The following is a 19,891-nucleotide window of genomic DNA, read 5'->3' as shown; positions in this document are numbered from 1 at the left end:
CATTACAATGATAAGGTAATGTTTTGCTTTTCAATGCCACGGACGTGGTAATAACAAAACCAAAGATACGAGAAAGAAAATAAGTCACTTTTGGCCTTGGTTCGTAGAAAGAAAGCATTGCCCAAAATGATCCTCCTTTTTTGAAGTTATCGCGTCCGCGACGCGACGTTTAAAAAAAAGAATCACATTGCGCGTCATTTCGTATGTACATTACGCGGATGATGATAATATTCAATTTTATGATATGATAAGACTTGCTCGTGGTACGCGATGCTGGTTCAATTCGAATTGATAATAGACGTTATGAGGTCGGTAATACGAGTACATATAGAAATACAGCACATACGTATCTGAGACAGCATGGCAATAGCTCAATTAGGATATAGAATTGGTCCACAGTCCACAGGACAGAATACCTTGCTAATGAAGCGGACAAGTGTGAAAATCATCGCCGATAATTAATTACTTCTAGGTCGTTCGAAGAAAAGAAGACGTATTGTGGTTCATCCATTTTGAGTTAATTAGTCCCAAAACATTGAAATTTTTAGGCATGAAGTTTGAAAAAATTTGTACAAAAAGCCACCTTAACGATCTCTTCTACTTAATAGTTTTCAAAAGGTTATTCTCGTGCTCCAAAATATTTCAAATGCAAACGTATCCAAGCATAGTTTCATTGTTGAAATGAAATGCTTTTGCTTGGGGGGGGGGGGGGAGGGGAACAAGTAGGCCTACATAGGATTTTCCAAATCATAAAAAATGAATGAAAACTAAAATTTGATTTTCAACCCAGAAAAATAAGTAGGCTTCCAAAAAAATCCATTCAAAGTAAATTTTTATTTTTAAAAAAAAAATCTTTAATGGCTAATAACAGTGTATTATCTTGGGATTTTTTTAAAAAAATAGAAAAATTGAAAGGCATCACGAAAAAAAATGGAAAAATTTTGGGGCCTCAGATTCAGCCTTTACATATTCTCCACAAGGGTTCAAAAATTTTGAAATTTTAGATTTAAAAAAAAGTTTTTAAAATTATTTTATGAATAAAGTAAATATGCATTTAATAATGTTCTTGTTTTCATTTTCAAAGGTTTCTAAAATTTCTGATATTTTCGACTCAGTGACCTCAAAATTTTTTCACGGTCATGTAGACACGAATTTTCTGATGTTACTCGTGAAATCTGAAATCATTTTTAATTTCATTACTTCATGTTCCTCCCTACGAAAAAAATAGACAACTCAGAATTTTTTTCAATCCCTAGAAAAGTGTAATGCAATGACGTAAGTAAGTACATATAAAAATTTGAAAATAAGTACTTGATTTTTTCTATACAAATAGGTGGATACTTCTATTTTCTGAACCTTTCAGATAGGAAAGCAAAAGAGAAAATTTGCTCTGGGATCTGAATTTTCGGGGATTGAGGTCTCAAGAAATAAAGGTCCCGAGTATCTTACTGATAATTAACATCCAACATTTATTGAAAAATTTCATTTTTAAAAATAATACAAGTGAACATTTCATTTAAAAAAATTAGAGATAATTTGTCCAATTTGGGAGGGTTTATTTTTCATGAAGAGGGCGATGGTAAAATGACATTTGTTCAGGACTCGTTCGAGCTTATGACGAATTTTTTTTGTTTTCTTGGAATGAAATATTACGAGTATAAAAGAGAAAACTTTTCTCCTTGAGATTCATTCAAATACATTAATCCTTCTCCCCCTGCCCTCCATCTTCCATATGCTCCATATTCTCACACGTAAATTCACATTTTCACGATAAGATTGCGATTTTTCAAAACAGGATTGTTCGAAATTAAACAATTCAGTATTTTAAGAAGGCTGTTTTTGAAGGACTGAATTTCTTGAATTTTCTCGGTAGCCTCTTCCCCCATACCCTGTTTTTCGAAAATTACCTAGGTAGTTACTCTCAAGAAAGGAAAAGAACGCGTTTCTTATCAAGCAAAACAAAAGGGCAAAATTCTTAGATTTGATTTTTTTTGAAATGTCTCATTTGATACTTTTGAAAAAAGTTTTCAAGCATGCGACTTTCTGATCAGATTTTCAGATAGCTCGTCCGATCAAAACTGAGCACAGCTCAACGAGACATTTTTCAATGAAAAAAAAATGAACTCACGAGGAATGAAAGCAGGAAAATCCATAGGATCAGATAAACACACACGAAACTTTCCTCTTGGATTAATTGCCATCGACACTGATCAATTAGCCGCCAGACCTAGACCAATTCTTCTAATCTCAACAATCATGATTCAACATCCAACTATAGCGGAGTTGTGGTTGACTCCTACTCTACTTATGGTTTGCAGCTAATAAACCAGTCTGGATACAAAATAACAATAATAATTCGCCAGTATAGCCACAGAGGGCCGAATAGATACACTAACGTAATAACTCGTTCATGTATACACAAGAATAAGTTGGTACGGAAACGATACACAAAATGACCCTGGTTTCGGTGATAAATCGGTTTGTTTCGGTTAGCTGGTGAAACTTGGCGAACGACAGTTATCAAGAACGCTTAGAAATCTTGATTAACGTCTTGCCTTATGCTACTTCATATCGTACAGATATATGCTGGACCATACACAGCGATCACATATTTGCACAAAATTCCCCCAAACCGCCATCCAACCCAACCACGTGTTTATCGTATAGGTAATACCATAGATACACCTGACAATTGTGATGACGAATACGATACAATATACGCATCTTCGAACGGGGAAATCTATGCCAAATACAACGACGACCAACATATTGCACAATTAAATTGAATCACAGAAAAATAAACTGAAGTGGCGCTCCACATTTAGAGTACAAATATTTTCTAACACACTGCAGTAGGCCTGTATTGTATACATAGGAGGATATGTGTAAGTACGAAGAAACAATGCACCAGAAACCTACAATAGAAAAAACAATCGCTGGCATTCTTTAAACTGTATACATTTGCATATTCATAATAATTTATTTATACGCGCGAACAGCACCAATATACTGGAATTCACGCGTGTTCGAGGAAAAGAAGTAAAAAAAAAAGAAGAAAATACATACAGGTAAATTCCTCTAGTACATACGAGAATGCATACAAATCATGATACTGGCATTATTTCTTTACAGTCGGCTTTTCCTGCGTACTCAAAACGCTATAAATTACATACAAACGTTGCCATTTGTTTAGGTGAGAAAAATTCATTAAACCAGAAAGCTCGTACGTATTTATCATAATTCCTTTGACAGCCTTTTACCATAACAACACAAACACCACGGTGCACCGTTTGAAACTCGATAACAAAGACGGAAAACTTTTAATAATATAGATAGTTTTCAGTTTATAGGGTCATTTATGAGGGTCAAAACGTGGCATGAAATTCGGTTCACCTCAATAAAGATTTGGCCAGGAGAGAAATATGACTATAAAATATTCAATAAAAAGTATACTGCTACGTATTAGTAGGAAGAAAATGAGAAAAATTGTTGAAATATGTATGTAGTTCGAAAAATCAAGATGTAAGTACAAAATCATTACATCACATTGTTTTATAACGAGATGATAAATTTATAACCATTTGATCATCGATGTAAACTCTGACGTCGATTTGTTCCAGTTTTGGCGATTTATTAAATTGTCTCAATAAAGTAATGACGTCGTTAAAATATAATTTTTGAAGGACAAGACTAAATTTTCAAGATTCAATAAGATGGACAATTTGAAGTAATAACATCAATAAACCATTTGTATTCAGCTGAGTTGAAATTAACAGAGAAACATCGAAATAGTCGACTCAAATTAGAACTTCAGCATCAGAAAGATCTACATATACATATACTCTCAAACTACTCATTTCCCCTTCGAAAACCCAATCAGAAATGGTTGAAAACAAATCATCAGCTCATCATTCAAAAAATAAAAAAAACAAACAAACAAAATTATTATGGGTACCTAGTTTTCCAATATTTTTTTTTTTTTGAATTTGATAAAGCTTGCCTGGTTGGAAATTGTTCAAATTTTTCAATCTTTGAGCTCTTGCAAAGAGAGGGTGATGTTTAACATTTACTTGAAAATTTGAAATTTTTCCTTTGTCCTGCTGAGGTTATTTATAATGTATTTAACCTTGATTTTTTTGCTTGTAAGCTGCATATTGCATAACATTTCGAAAAAATTGGAAAACGACCTACCCTATTGTCGTTATTTCCACTTTTGAAACTGTAATTAATAAAGAAATGAAAAATACAGGAATTATTCATGAACTTCTGTGAAACATTTTAAAAACTTTTTACGAGCGAAGAGGTTTTTTTTTACAATTTACTTCCCTCCTCTCCATATTTGAAAATATTACGTCAATATTTGGGTGCGTTGTGTGTTTTTTTAGAAGTTTGCGTCTTTCGTCTTCCAAATTTCTCGATCAGTTTCAGGAGATAGAAACGTCATTCTTCCATGTGAATTTTTGTACAACTTTGAAAAAAAATTGATCAGAATTTCTTCATCCATTCTTTTTATGGGTGAACAATACATTAAGGTAATAATTTTCAACGAACTTTCAATAAAAAATTTAGAATTTTGAAATCATTTCGACTTTCAGCAGCCCTTTATCAAATCGGGACCATTTAAACATCCCAATTTATCACCAAAATGATGCATTAATTTCATGCTGTGGAAAGTACAGCGCAAACATTTTTTTTTCGTGATGAAATTTGCATTTGATTGAACAACAGGAAAAAATTACCAAAGCTTAATGAGAAATTATTGATGAAAATTAGCAATGTCTACCCCCCCCCCAAGTAGAGTTCACTAACGTTTCAATGAATTCTACACACATTTCATGATTTCAGCCGATTTTATTCAACTGATTTCAGTGGGTTTTCACTGATTTAAAATTGATTTTTGATTTTTGAAAGCTAAAGTATTCAAATTCAAAAATTAAGGAACTATTTTCACGTATTGTCAGTCTCATTTTCTTTTTTACAGTAGGTATTCAGTTCATAGAATAATTTACTAAGCTTGGACTTGTATAAGCAGGGATCTGGAGTCGAAGTTGAAACTGAATCTGAGGGCCAGAAGCCCATTTTCCAAGGAAGTTTCTTCAGTTAGAGGTGGAAGTAAATGCGGAGGTATTCAACTTTTCCGTCGCAGAGGTTCGGAGGCACTTTTCGATTAAAAACTGAAGAGTTGAAGCCAGAGCTAGAGACACTTTCATCAAATATTGAGGAGCCAGAATTGAAAGGATTACTCACCCTCGCCCCCTCCCAATAAAAAGCACCGTTCGGGAATAATTTTTTCAAGATATAGTCGCTTTTTCTCACATTTTCCAAGTTTTTTAGACCTTTTCTTTTCACTTTTTTACAAGGAACTAATGAATTGAGAGTTGAAGAAGCGAATTTCCAATTATCATACTCATCAGTCTTAATTTTCGACCAAAAGTTTCAAATTTGTTGATTCCTCATACACTTTTTTTCGTATGAAAATAGTAACGTTGATTTCAAAAAGAAATCTATATTGAATTTCCACAAGTCAGATTTCAAACCCATTGATTTTTAGGTAGGTACTTTAAAGTATTTCGTCTAACAAACAATTCCAAAATTTTCATCAGCTTAAAAGTTCACTAAAAATTTTTCATTTTTCATCTTTGACGTAACTATTTGAAAATTTCATAAATTTCGCAATTGCAATGCACAAAATGGTGATTTCGTTATACGTAAATACGTACATATTAATTTCATTTAATACGTTCCTTGAATTGTCAAATTAATTTTGCTACAATCACTCAAGTTATAAATTACTCGCGAACGAAACCTCTTCTTCTTTTTACTTTTTAAATAACTTTCGCTCGATATTTCGTCTTCATTTTTTTTTTGTTTTTATATCAAAACCAGTTACACGATGAGAGGATTCCGATCGATAATTATTTTTTAATTCTATATTTTCGGTCGGCATTTTAATTTCGCGATCTAATTATTATTTTACGACATACGTAAGTAAATTAATCATTATAATATTCGTACCTATACGCGAGATTTACATTTATTATTTATGGAATTTCACTCGAGTAATTTTCTCAACGTCAGCACAAATGAAAATATAAATTTTTGAGAATATTCCAGGTACGTAAACCTTTCATCAAACTGTCAATATTCTTACTACGCCTTCGAATCCACTTAGTAAGATAAACTTTCCCGCCAAACGTTCAATTTAATTCCAATCTAGCTTGATCATCGGTTAAAAATAAGCCAAAGAAAGATGCTGCGAATTAAACAGATAACATGCACCACCTCGAGCTAAAAACATTGTTGGCAAATTCGAAAAATTAATTCTAGTTTGCGGTTGATATCCTTGCATAGATGCTGATGCCGGTTCAACGTGTGCAATTACTTCCGGAGCACGTGCTCAATTGGTCATCATATATTGTAATTGTACAACACGTTGTACGACTATCAATTAATCAACAATTTGCCACTGTGCATATTTTCACTTTCGTTGGTTCGTCTTAGAGGCTCAGCAAGAAGGGGACAAGGCAGGAGGCAGTTTATTTACCGAGCACCGAATTTGGTAAACCTGACGGTGGAAGTTGCCAAAATTGGATTCTAGCAGGAAAATTTTCAAACAAAATGATTTTGATGCTTCAAAAATGGAGAAAATTACATCAGAAGTAAAGAAAATTGAAATCGACAATAGGTAGGTATTTTTCAGCTATAATCGTATTCCTATCATTAAATGATTTTCTTTCAGTTCATTTTCGCGTTGTTCTCGATACTACGTATTTTATTATTCAATTTCAGCCAGTGAAACTTTTAAGCCAATACTTCAGACTTGAAAACATTTTCAAATTGTGATAAAATCGAGTACTCTATAAATCTCGTTCAAAAACAAAATGAAAGATAAGAATTCGACGGTGTGAAGCGCCAATAAGCACGTGATAGGTTCTATTTTCCTTCTCTATCCCCTTGTTCGATTCATTTGACCAAAGAAAACACTGAAAAATGTACACTCTGCAGACATCTTACCCGTAGCACGTCGAAGGTAAACCCAAGAAGCATGCACGTTTTTTGATTATCAAGAAGTAACAAACAACAAGTACATAAGGGAAGATGAATCAGACACACACACGAACCAGAATCTATTTTTATAATCACATTTTCACAGTCAACTCCGACAGCATGTTCGAATTAAAGCGCATCACAATATAAATTCATTCACTCGCGATCATTAAATCGGCTGGCAGAGTCGAGAAAATACACGTAATTTTCACGAATTCGGCACCTTTGACCGGCACTTGAGCAGCAAAAAAAAAAGATCGATTACTCTTTACACGAATCAACAACCAAAGCGTACTAATACTTTTCAAACGTTCACCCGGTCGTCATACCTTCTCTATGACGATGTTATCACTACAATGTTATGTTCGCGAATGATTCGATTACTCGGCAAGCCAGCAACCTACCAAACGCGATATGAATTTTAAAAAGTAACGATTCCCTGCATATAGTAGATAGACGCGTCATACAACACAGTTCTGAGTTCCCTGCTGCCCTTCTCTACACTCCCTCGCCTCGTATTGCAGTTTTAATTACCGCACACATGAAATATACGCGGATTTAATTAATAATTTCGCGATTATGAAATTTTCAACTTCGTGTAAAATGAACACTTCGCGAGGATTGATTCGACTTCGAGAGCCTATAAGAAACAAAGATACGACGATGGGAATTTGAATTTATCATTTTAGATGAAACGCAATCTAAAAACACGCCGCGTATAAATAGGATTAGGGCACTAAGGGGTCAAGGAAAAAGGTCGAAAAATTATTTTTCCATGTATTTTGCAGACAGAACCGTGATACAAATCGAAACACATGTACAAAAGCGTACAATTCGTACGATACTGACTGTAATAGTTTCTATTCATGATTAGAGCAAGTTAGAAAAATTTTAACGACATATTCGACTTTTTTTTGTTATTCAAGGTTAAACGCAGGTATAAGTACATTGTTCATTGCAAAGGTTTCCATGCTGGCGTGATCGAATTTAGAGAGAAAATTGTCAAATTTCTTTCAGTATTAAAAAATGTTTTTTTTGTGACCATTTTTACCAGAAAGCTCGGCAAAGTTGAATGAGAAACATTATTCAAGGCAGAATAAGGTGTGAACAATTTTGAATTTTTTTTTTCAAATTTTCACCTCATAAGCAATGCTTTGATTTTGAGCAGTATAATTTGAAAAAATCCAAACGTATAGCAAAAATGTCAACTCAAAGGCCTTTGAATTTGAATATAATTTTTTTCATCCAAGAAAAACATTCTCAATTACGTACATATTATTGATATAAATATATTTGATTTTTTGAAACAAAAAAACGAAATGAAAGAATTAGTTTATTCATTTCTGACAATTTTTAACCCAACATTACTTTTTAAAGTAAAGCTTTTAAGCTTTTGCTTAAAATATTACAAAAATGAAATTTTTTAGAGAAAAATATCAGGTGTACAACTATTATTTCTTACGTAATTAAGACAACAAGGACCCTTGGTTTAAAAAAATCGATGTCCCGCTGAGAAAAATTTAAAACTTTTCTCCAATTCAGAAAAACAAATTTTCAATGGAAATCATTGAAGAAATGCACAGTTTGAAACCAACAGAAACTGATTTTGAAAAAACGAGACGTAATTGATCAGATTGGTCATTGATGAGCACAAACCACGTATACACGAATCAAAGTTCATTTTGCTAGTTTTTATGGGAGCTTTTGAAAATCCGGAATTTTCAAAATACTGCTGGAGACTCCAGAACAACGGTTCAAAGCCATTGCAGATCAATTCGAGAGATCAAAGTTAAGGTGCAGAACTGCAGACCACATTTCAGCATTCCGAGTCAATTTGGTAAACTTTTGATTTTTTCGAATTTTTGGCCCCTAGGCCCTAAGATTTTCAAAAAATTAACTTTACCAAGTAGATAATAGCCAAAAATGATGAATAATTTTAGAATAAAAAATCGAACCTTTTTTCCAACATTTTCGGTGTCACTCAGAGAACTTCACCTTTGAGCAAGGATGTGACATTATTCAGTTTAAATTTTCAAAGCAATCACAACACCGAACGAAGCGAGGGTAAAAGCTCTTCAAAATGCATACAAATTCAAGAAATACAATAACACAACAATATTACTTTGATGTGAGAAGTTTATTCTGTTGGCCTTGGCATGTTTGAAATTTGAACACTGATTTTTTTGTGAATTTCAATAATTTTGAACAAGAAAATAAAATTGGTCCCAGCGAAGGAAAGGAGACATTTTTTTAAAATTCATCAATCGAAAACATGAATAGTACTTTACTTTCTTTACGAGAAGTCTATTTTGCTAGTCCTTGACATTTTGATTTTTCAAACTCAAACAGTAATCTTCTAATGATTTCAGAAAATAAAACCCAAGCAAAAACTCTCGAATATTCAACTCAAAAAACTATTCAAGATCATTTTTGATGTGAAAAGTTCATTTTTTAGCTTTGGAATTTTTCAAATTGGAGCAATAGGCCTACCTAATTTTTATAGAAACTTAAATTTTGGGATAGAAAAAAAATTAACCGGAGTGAAGCGAGGCAGAAGCTTTAGAAAATATGGGATTTGAGAAGTAAAGTGACGTTATTTTCATGAGAGAAATCAATTTTTTGTCTATCTGCGATATTTCTGAAAGTAAATCAAAAATATTATTTTTCAAGTACCTACCAACCTACGAAAGAAAAAAAAAGAAATAATTCCCAGCGAAGCGAGGGGGAACATTTTTGAAAAATCCACAAGTCAAATAATTGTAAAAAAGAAATATTTCCAGACGTAGGTATTCGAATTTAAATTACGTTTTCCAAATTTTTACCACTTTTCAGTGAGAACTACCAAAAATAGCTACTTTTTCACTACTTTCACTACTTCTTAGACACCTTATCTATTTCTTTGTTTTTTTTTTCTAAAATGATTTTACGTATCAGATACGATACCTACTTTCAACTTTGAACCGATCAAAAAAAAAAGCAAGATATATTTTCCTAGATAAACATAACTTCTCAGAATAAAATCAGCGTTTGAATTCCACTGATATTCTTCATTTCGAACGACTATAGATAGATATCTATAGATTAGGTACCTGGAAAAGTAAGTAACTTCGCTCAAGTTTCTTTACATTTTATCTTTCCAAAAGATACCTGCCTTCCACGCATCTTCTGGAAATATTCTTCGAATGATGCAATTTTCATAATACAACAGAAATATTCACGACGACATTCCTCAAATTTGACGACTTTTTGGTATTTTTTCTCGTGCTAGAATTTAATCAACGGTACCTACATAATTTTACGACGAATCGTTGTTCGAAATATTACAACATGCGAGTAAATGCTCTTCTTTTAAATTAACGTACTTCGGCATCGAATCGCTTCCTATCAAGGTTCTTAACCTAAGCTATGAAATTTCAAAATGACGGAAACTTATTGGCGATGTTAGTGAAATTCGAAACTTGAATTCGGATTACAAAAATTCTATGAAATGTGTTTAATTTACGAATGTAGCATCTACGTATCTACATTGCCACATTGGAAATGATAAAATTGGCAACTCAGCGGGATACTGATTTTTAGGAACTCAGATCGTCGTATTTTTTTTCATCGAAGTTTTACATATTTAAAAAATGATCGAACTACGGAAATTCAATAAGCGAAATGAACATTTAAGAACAATATTGTATCAAAAATTCCCCCTATTTGCTAAAAATTGGCTCACGTGGTTCTTCTTACTATAGATCTACAATTAGATACTTTTGAATTTCGATTCAAAAAATCAAACTCTTTAATACTTTTCCAGCAACACAACTCAAAGCAAACATTTACGTAATTGGACAATCCTATACAGAAACATGTCATATTTCAACAATTTCCGTCTCGAAGAATGCAATAAGACGACATTTTCCGGCACAATGATGATTTTTTTTTCACATCGGGTCATCTCCAACACATACCAAACAATCGCCTGTTGACAATCGTAAATCAACGAGTTGGCATTTTCGAGCTTTTCATGTACCGAGAATAAAAAAGTATCCGAGGAGCATGTTTCATTTACGTATATAGTCGAAAGCCATTACCAGAGGATATAAATCACGGTAGAGTTAACTGGCGCGATCAACGAAGACTTCTTCTTTTAATTACACACGGTAACCGTGTAAAGAGCATTCCGCTCAAAGAACTTGAAAAATCTACTACGAGTAGGTATATTTAACGCGTATTTGTTATACTCGAATACCATCTAAGTAATTTAGCGATTGTGTATACGAGGTAGGTCTTATTTTTAGGCACTTCTGCAGAGGTACATAGGTGTGTAAGTATATATTATCACGTCCAGTTAGTTAATTCAATTTGATTCTCCACACATAGACCTTGCAAAAATATGGAGGAAAACTTTTGCAAGTTTCATGGGAAAATGTACACATTCGAATGTTTCCAGTTGTTTTGATAAAGTCTTCGTTGTCTCGTATAAATTATTCGAACGCGATAATTCTATTAATTAAGGTATCGTTTGTACACGATAACGACTATTTTTCTCTTTATTTTATTATTTTCTATGCTTGCATTGGCACATTCGGTTCACAATCTCACTCCTCGTTAATTAAGACAATGACATAGCTTTGTAAAAAATGTGGAATATTACATATTCCAGCAGCGCAAGCTACGCACATAATTCTAATAATTTTAAATACGCAAACGATGTCTCTTCCCGTCGAAAAGAAAATGAAAAATTTCTCTAATAGCAGTGAACGAAACGAATCAAACATAACCAAAAATACACCCTTAAATCGATCGCGGTGGTCATTCAACTTTTACAAGTATACATTGACCCACCTCCGTGAGCCCTGAAATTCCGTTACTACCCGAATTACCAACATGTAAACAAATCATTAAAAAAATAGTAGGTACGATTCACCAGACGACAATAATTTTGGAAAAAAAATCTCGGTCGCTGTAACGGTTCACATCTCAAATAAAAACATCTGCTAAACAATACCTACTCGACGATTTTTACAAATACCACAAAGCTTGATTAACGTAACTGAACCGAGACTGATTACTAATTACATAAGGATATGCGTCGAGTAGCATCGCATCTCTGGCGCAGCATCCTATTAACCATCAGTACTTACTGTGTATTTTAGTATACTAAAAATAAACCAAATATTTCTCTAATGCCTTTACACAGGATTTACACAAATTGACGTTTGAAAAAATCTCATCGCAGGCAACCAACTAAAAAACCACCGAATCGTACCGTTAAGACGGTTGTATTATACAGGTGTTACTTGAATTTTCATGGGAAGACTTGAGGCTAATGTTTTATTTGAACGTTTGTGCCGGCCTAAAAAAATTTCAAGTACCCATAAAAATGATGTTACTTGATGTTCAAAAGGTATTCAAAAAGAAGGCATTTTAAAAACAGAAAACCTGCAGAAAATATTTTCAAAATCTTCTTTTCAGACTGCGTTTCACAGGACAGACATAACTCGATTTTGTGGCTATAAAAATCAGGATATCTAACAAAATTTCAAAATAAAAAAACAGGACTTTGGCAGTACTTTTGGCAGAACATTTTTTCAAACACTTGGGATTTTCTTAGTGGCAGGGGGGGGGGCAAAATTTTACATTTAAATGTTTCGCTTTTCTGATGTCTTTAAACATCCCAAGATTCTTTTCAAGCAGACAAACGGACATCGAAAATATAATTTTATCATTATCATTCAAATATTTGATTTAATTTTCACCTAGGGTCACTCCACGTCAATTGGACCAAGAAGTGGTAGGGAGGTTCGGTGATTTTTTTGAAATTTTTCCTGTGGAAAGACCTATGGCGCAAATCGCAACCCTCTGGCCCATTTTTAAAGGCAGCCAGGGGGTGTCAAAGTTTTCAGTGAACCTAAAATATCATCCATTTCAGCAGTGGATTACTCGATAACCGCGATACCTACCAAAATGGAACATTTTCCCATAGTTAGGGGTTTTGAAACGCTTTTTGGTGATATCATAAAAATCAGTGTTGCCACTTTTTTCGTACAAAAAATTAGCTCAAAAAGTTTCAAAACGTAGTTTTCATATCGTTCCGACTCTCAAAAATTCTGAAAAAAATATATCATACCTAGACAACTTTTTATGCTGAACAACTTATCAAAAAATTGGGATGGTAATATGTTGCATAGTTGATTTTAAAAAATTTAAAGTTTGCGAAAAAATGCGATTTCTCGATTTAAAACATGAAAAAAAGTTTTGATAGGTGAAGTTGACCCATTTGACCCCTATTTTTACGTATCTGTTGAAAAAGTTGAAAACCCCCTTTCACTCGATGAAATGAACTACTCACAAAAAAATCAAAATTCGAAAAGATTCAAAAAATGAACGAATTTTTATTATTTTGTTGTGAGTGTAATTTTCATCAACTTTCTCATGAAATACGCCAGAAAGAGGTCAAAATAAGACAACTGAAAAAATTTAAACTTTTTTTGATGTTTGAAATGGAAAATTGAATTTTTTCAAATTTTGATTAAGAAAAATAATTAAGAGATAACTGAAACTCGTAAAGTGAGGGCAAAAACTATCGAAAATCAGTACTTTGAGAGGTATAAAAAACAATGTTTTTTTGTGTGACAGTGATGAGTTACAAAAACTTATTAAAAAGTTCATTATTTTGCTTCAAAATTTTGAAATTTGAATGATTTTTTTGAAAAATTCAAAATTGAAGAAGAAAAGCAAACGAACCCGTACGAAGGGGGGGGGGCGAAAGCTCCCAAAAATCAGTATTTCGAGAGATATAAAAACGATATTTTTTTGTGTAATGAATGAAAAGGTTTATTATTTTTGCTTCAAAATTTTAAAATTTGAATAGTGATTTTTGAAAAATTTGAACTTGAAAAAGAAAAGCAAACGAGCTTGAGTGAAGCAAGGCCAAAATATTTCAAAAATTCATGCTTCAAGAAGCAAAAAAAAGTTTCTTTATGGAGGAAGGAGTTTACTTTTCTGATTCAAACTATGAACATTCCTTGAGATTTTTCATTTGGGGGTAAAAAAAGAAAATAGCTCGAGCGAAGCGAAGGCAAAAGCTCTTAAAAATGTGTAATTCAAGTTTTAAAAGCCAACAAATGAGCCCTTTTCTACAACATTTTTATGAAATTCTAGTTTAAAAAAAATGAATTCAAAAATTTGAAATCTGATTGAAAAAAAGCAGGACAACGGCAGGACTTGAAGGACTTATCGGCAAAAATCAGGACTTTTGCAGGACTTGCAAGGCCGTTAAACACCCTGAAAGTGATCAAGAAAGTTTGTACAGGGGAGAGCAAAAGTCAGCTCGCAAATTTGCAAAAGTTGAAAAAAAATTTTCACATTTCAAACAGTTTCAGTTTTTTGGAAAAAAAATCAAAAATTAAGCATCCTAGAAAAAAACCAATGACATTGTGACGATTGGAAATTTAATTCTCTACAATTTTCCTCGATGTCATTTTTTTGCAGGATGCTTCGTTTCGTCTCCACATCCATTTTTATGAAACTCAGTTTGCTATCGTTTACACGCAAAAACTTTGAAAAAATCCAAATAATTGGAATTTTAGGCATGTTGAAATAGCTGTCTCCCGGTGACAATATCGTTTACACGTAAATACTTTGAAAAAATCCAAATAATTGGAATTTCAGGTAAGTAGAAATTTTTCAAAAAGTTTTAGTTTTTTGAACAAAAATCAAAAACTAAGCATCCCAGAAAAAAACTAATGACATTACGATGATTGGAAATTTAATTCTCTACAATTTTCCTCGAAATCATTTTTTCGTAGGACGCTTCGTTTCACCTCCAGATCTATTTTTATGATTTTTATGAAACTCGTTTGCAAGTTTTTCAAAAGTTCATTTCAAAAAGTTTTAGTTTTTTGACAAAAATCAAAAACCAAGCGTCCTAGAGAAAAATTAATGACATTAGGCCGATTGAAAATTAAATTCTCTACGAGTTTCCTCGACGTCATTTTTTCATAGAATACTTCGTTCCGGGTCCAGGAGCAGTAAACTGACGCATTCGCGATTTTCGAGGATGCAAGCAGACTTTTGCCCACCCCTGTATACCTGATAGGCATGTTTAGATTAGAAAAATCCAAGAACATAGAAGGTATTCAACATCTGCCTCCTTGAGTAGGTGCCAAAAGAAAGAGAACCCCCATGAAAAAGGCAGGACTAAAGCAAGGCTTTTACAGTTTTTTTTTTCAGATATTCCAACTTTTTGGAGCTTTTTCCATAAAAAAGTACCGTGTATATTCATATTTGGTAAAATTAAATTGTACACAAAATTGCTGAAGAATTACTGGAAAAAAATTGATGAAAAACGAGCAAATCCGATAACCTGAACATAGAGCTCACCGACGAAGTACTCAAGGTCAACAGAAATGATTCCCACATGTAAAATTTAATCGAGAGAAGTCTTCTTGCACATAGACAGATGATTACGGCAAGAAAACTTATAAATATTGATTTCCTTTGAAACATTCGATCCTTTGAAAGTCTAAACCTCCCACATGGCATCCTGCAAAACAAGTTTGCTCTTCCTGAGGCACACTAACATATTCTACACGCGTTGAAAAATTTATCTCCATAGATGGGACAATATATCAATGAATCATTATCGTATATCGCAGCGAAAGGAAGAGCAAACCAGTTCACACGAATGCGACTGGTGCGGTGCACTGCACGCTGCACAACTCGGGCATCGAATTGCTCGTTATAATTACGTGTATATGTATCCGTTATCGTAGGTACAGGTGAATTGAAGTGCTGTCGAGAGGTAAATATTTTACGAAATAAAATAAATAAAATAGGGAAAAAATTCCGAGCGCAGTGCGAATTAGAAAATCACGAATCAGTCATCGTATATACTCGTAAGAGGTAGGTATACGGTGCTTTTTTTGCGTTAAACAAAAACTACGCCTTTGGCCAGCTCGCTTTCTCCTTTGTACGTGAAAAGTACGTAGACGTACAAGTACACACATCAGCCTGAGGATACAACTTCCACGGTCGGAAATTTAAAAACAAAATCGCAGTAAATGTTAATTTTACGAGCACATTAATCTAATCGGATACATTAAGCGGGCAAAATGAGCTTCATTGAGGAAAAGCAACAACTTTGTATATGCGATGAGAACTGGCAAGCACCTCACACATCGTCCTGTACGTCGTGTGTTCGTCAAAATGTAATGTGACGTAATATCTGAGCGATGATCTATTTGAATGGCATTTTTAACGATCGCTTTGAGTAATTTTCCTGCTTTCTTTTGACAGGGCGAGCAGACAGAGGAGTGCTTATACCGTTGAGAATTTCAAAGCTTCGTATAATTATTAGCATAGCCCTATAAAATTATTCACGATTTTTTTTTCGCCTCTCTCGCCAATCCAAACGACAGTGGATTAATACGTTATTAATTCGTGTTAGTTAACAATCATTTTCCAATACTATATCTCACGATTTACGATCTCATTTTAATTATACAAGCCTCCGTCGTCTTGTGTATTACCTAACAACGCAATATTAATCATCGTCCAATCGACTGCATCGATCTACATTGTAAGTAGGAAAAATACACGTTGCACGCGTATCGAACAATACGTAAAATTCTGCAACCAATCGTAAAGATCGTATCAAAACCAGCGAATGAGCTCGCTCACAGCGAAAAAAAATTCTCTCAATGGAATTCCTTTCATTGGCAAGCTTTCGTATTGAAAAGTGAAATACATTTTTGGCGATAAAATGCCAGTCTCTGCAGCTTAAAAATATACCATTGCCAAAAAATTCGCTAGTCTGTTTTTTCCTTCCTGCCTCTTTCCCCAATACATTTCCTCATTCTATCCTATGTACAATTTTACCAGGAATTCGAGACGAAAAACAAATCATGCAGTGCCTACATCACATCACATCATCGGCAATTCGAGCACAGGTACCCTGTTCTTATCACTTTCACTATAGTGTCTATACGAAGCCCGTTATTTTGCCTCACAAATAAAAGACACAAAACCGTGCGGCTAATTCGAAATTATACCAGAATAAAAATACACCATTCGTCTGGCAGATAATCTAGATTACTAGACACTATAGCGTTAGAACAATAAAATTGGATATCTTTACTACTTACGAAAATAATTCAACGTTTCTCGTATAGTGTCAGGTGATAATAAAGATGTATCAGCGTCTTCGGGTTTCAAAGCTGGACAGGGTATGAACCAATCTTGATTCTCGTAACCTGTGAAAATCGATGCTCGATTACACATACTATACTCGTATTTATATGTAATAAAGGTAATATACTACTAGGCTAATTTAATTACACGATACCGTTATTATCTGTATAACCTAATCATCGTAGACTAACTCGATGGTATAGGCGTCGCTTTAATTAATAATACCTACGTATTAATTTTCAACGGAAAAGTAAGGCTGAATTTCAAACCTAGATCATGAGTACACAAGTCACAAAGGGATTATAGGTTGGTAAATAGGAAAAAGATATCGATACATAATATCAATAAATAATGAGATCTCTCTTTAAAAAAAAAAAAATAAAAAATGGACGGGGTCAAAGAAGGGATTCAGGTAAAATTAAACATATGGTTCTTTTATCAAAAAGCTTCATATTTCCATGTGATTATTTTAATAATGAATTTTTGGCAGTCTTCATCTTTTTTTCACAGAAGCTTAGTCATTGACACTATTGTATTTCTTGTACTTGACCTCAACATTTTTTTTCCATTTCAGGGGCATTACTGCGGTTAATTTTTTGAAGGTTTTCGTTTTGCTCTAAATATACTTATTTAGATAGACAGCCATGCATTTTTTTTTTTTTTTTCATTTAAAAATTGTAATAGTTGAGCAAAATAATCTTTCGAGGTGCCCAGTTTCGATTGTAATCAAAATTGCTTTTTTGTTTTTGGAAAAATGTCTAACCTCTCTCTCCCCACCCATGTAGAATTCAAGCAGCACAGATTAGGTATGTATTGATTTTACTTTGCCTCAAGAATTGTGTTATTTTCTAATTAAAGTAATTTTCTAGTAAAACTTACTGAAAATGTTTTCTCAAGCCACAAACTGACTTTTGAAAACTGAATTCTGGTATTTCATTTCTAACTGATTTGGGCCCTCTAACGTATGTATTTGTACTTTAGGGTGATCCTAACTTACGAAAAAGTTTGTGATTTTTTTTTTGACTTTCATCCCTCTCAAGTTGTTGGTGTTAATGAAGAATAATTCCCTAATCATTATCCGTACCAAACTTAAAATTCAAGAAGGACTTGGAACACACTAAAGTTGAAAAAATGAACAAAATGCAATGAAATATTTTTTATTAAAAATCTTAAATTTCTGATCCGAATTCTTCTACATATTTCTTCGACCCAAAAAAAAAAATTCAAGGTTGAAGTAATAGTTCATGTGAAAATGTTCTCCACAGAAAAGTTTTAAGTTGAGGTTTCAGTTATCCACATTTTCAATTCGAGTTTAGTTTTTGGATTTTTGTTTTCTTTCTTCAACCCAGACTACGGACTTGAGTATAGAGAACAAACAACAATTTTCAATGATTTTTTTTTCGGAATTTCATTTTGTTTCAACATTTTTTCATGCATTTCTGAAAAATTTCATTCGGACTTCATTACTTTTTGATGATTTTCAGTAATTTCAATGCCTTAGTGTTTTAACATCATTTTAACATGTTTTTATCAACTTTATCATGCATTTTCTGCAAAATTTGTTTGAATTTTCATTGTTTTTTTTTTTGTGATTTACAGGGTTTTAAAAGTTTTTACTTTTGTTTAGAAAAAGTTTTAATTAATTTGCATACGATTTCTGTTCAATTTTGTTAGATTTTACGATTTTACTGAATTTCATAATTTTTGGATAACGTTTAGTAAAATTTTGCTGCTATTTGTGAGTTTTTTTTTTAACGTTTTCGCCTCATTTTATCAATGTGTTTGAAACACTTTTTCTTGCATTTTTGACTCATTTTACCAAAATTTCATCCCTTTTGGATAATTTTTAGTGACTTACATTTTTTTTTTGAATGTTTCAGTATCTTTTTAACGTTTCAGAACTTTTTTGGGTCGAATTTTACTCAAATTTCATCACTTTTTAGTCATTTTCAAAGAATAATTTTGTTGAGACTGTATTTATATCCATCGGTTTGGTTTTAGGTTTCAGTTTTGGTCCTAAATCAATCGTTTTTTTCAGATTTTAGTTCGGGGTTTCTGCTTGTCATCCTTAGAAAGACCACTTTGCCCCCAGCAGTGTTAGTTTCCCTGCGCGAAGTCCTTCGAAAAAGAAAAAATTTCTGGTTCAGAATTCCTCTAAATAATTCTCTAACCTTCCTCATTACATCGAATAATTTTGACTGTTCTATACGAGCCTCCGCAGTTGAAAAAAAATAAAAAATATAAAATCAATTTTAAATGTACACGTTTGAAGACTGAATTCCACTTTGAGCAATGAGCATTTCGAAAATATATGTTTGGACAATCCAAGCGATCTATTTGAGAATTAGAGAGGGATAAAGAGGAAGAAATCAGAAATTAAATTGAATCAGTTTTTTCTATTATGAAAATAGCACCCGTCAAGGGACAACAATTCTGGGTGACTTTATAAATAAACTTGATCTCCTAAGAATTGTACCTACTACCTAGCACAAAACAAATTTTCTATGTGACATCATGGACTAATCATGGAAAAAAGTTCCACAAATGGTTCAATTTTACATCTTTTTGCTTCGATTTTACTTCACATATTTAACATATTTCAATTTTGATTATCCTTTTCTATGTATCCCGTATTCACTCCCTCGAATATGAATAAAACTAA

At 33.0% G+C, this 19,891-nt stretch overlaps 1 protein-coding gene across 3 annotated transcripts in view; it reads right to left on the bottom strand.

Annotated features, from left to right (window-relative positions):
- milt (trafficking kinesin-binding protein milt) overlaps window positions 1–19,891 on the bottom strand; it is a 92,034-nt gene that overhangs the window by 63,121 nt on the left and 9,022 nt on the right. For 2 of the 3 annotated variants that reach the window (XM_065357567.1, XM_065357564.1), the window contains exon 3: window positions 17,184–17,291. Coding sequence is in view for 1 of the 3 variants with exons in the window: in XM_065357564.1 (XP_065213636.1) it covers window positions 17,184–17,291 (108 nt within the window). In the remaining 2 variants the exon portion in view is untranslated. Of the gene's footprint in view, window positions 1–7,014; window positions 7,400–17,183; window positions 17,292–19,891 lie in introns of those variants that run through there. The other variant, XM_065357563.1, reaches the window with a different exon arrangement.

The sequence above is a fragment of the Planococcus citri genome, chromosome 3 (genome assembly GCF_950023065.1).
Source record: "Planococcus citri chromosome 3, ihPlaCitr1.1, whole genome shotgun sequence".
In the NCBI taxonomy this organism is placed as follows: Eukaryota; Metazoa; Arthropoda; class Insecta; order Hemiptera; family Pseudococcidae; genus Planococcus; species Planococcus citri.
The sequence above is the reverse complement of the archived record's forward strand: the minus strand, read 5'-3'. Positions and strand labels throughout refer to the sequence as shown.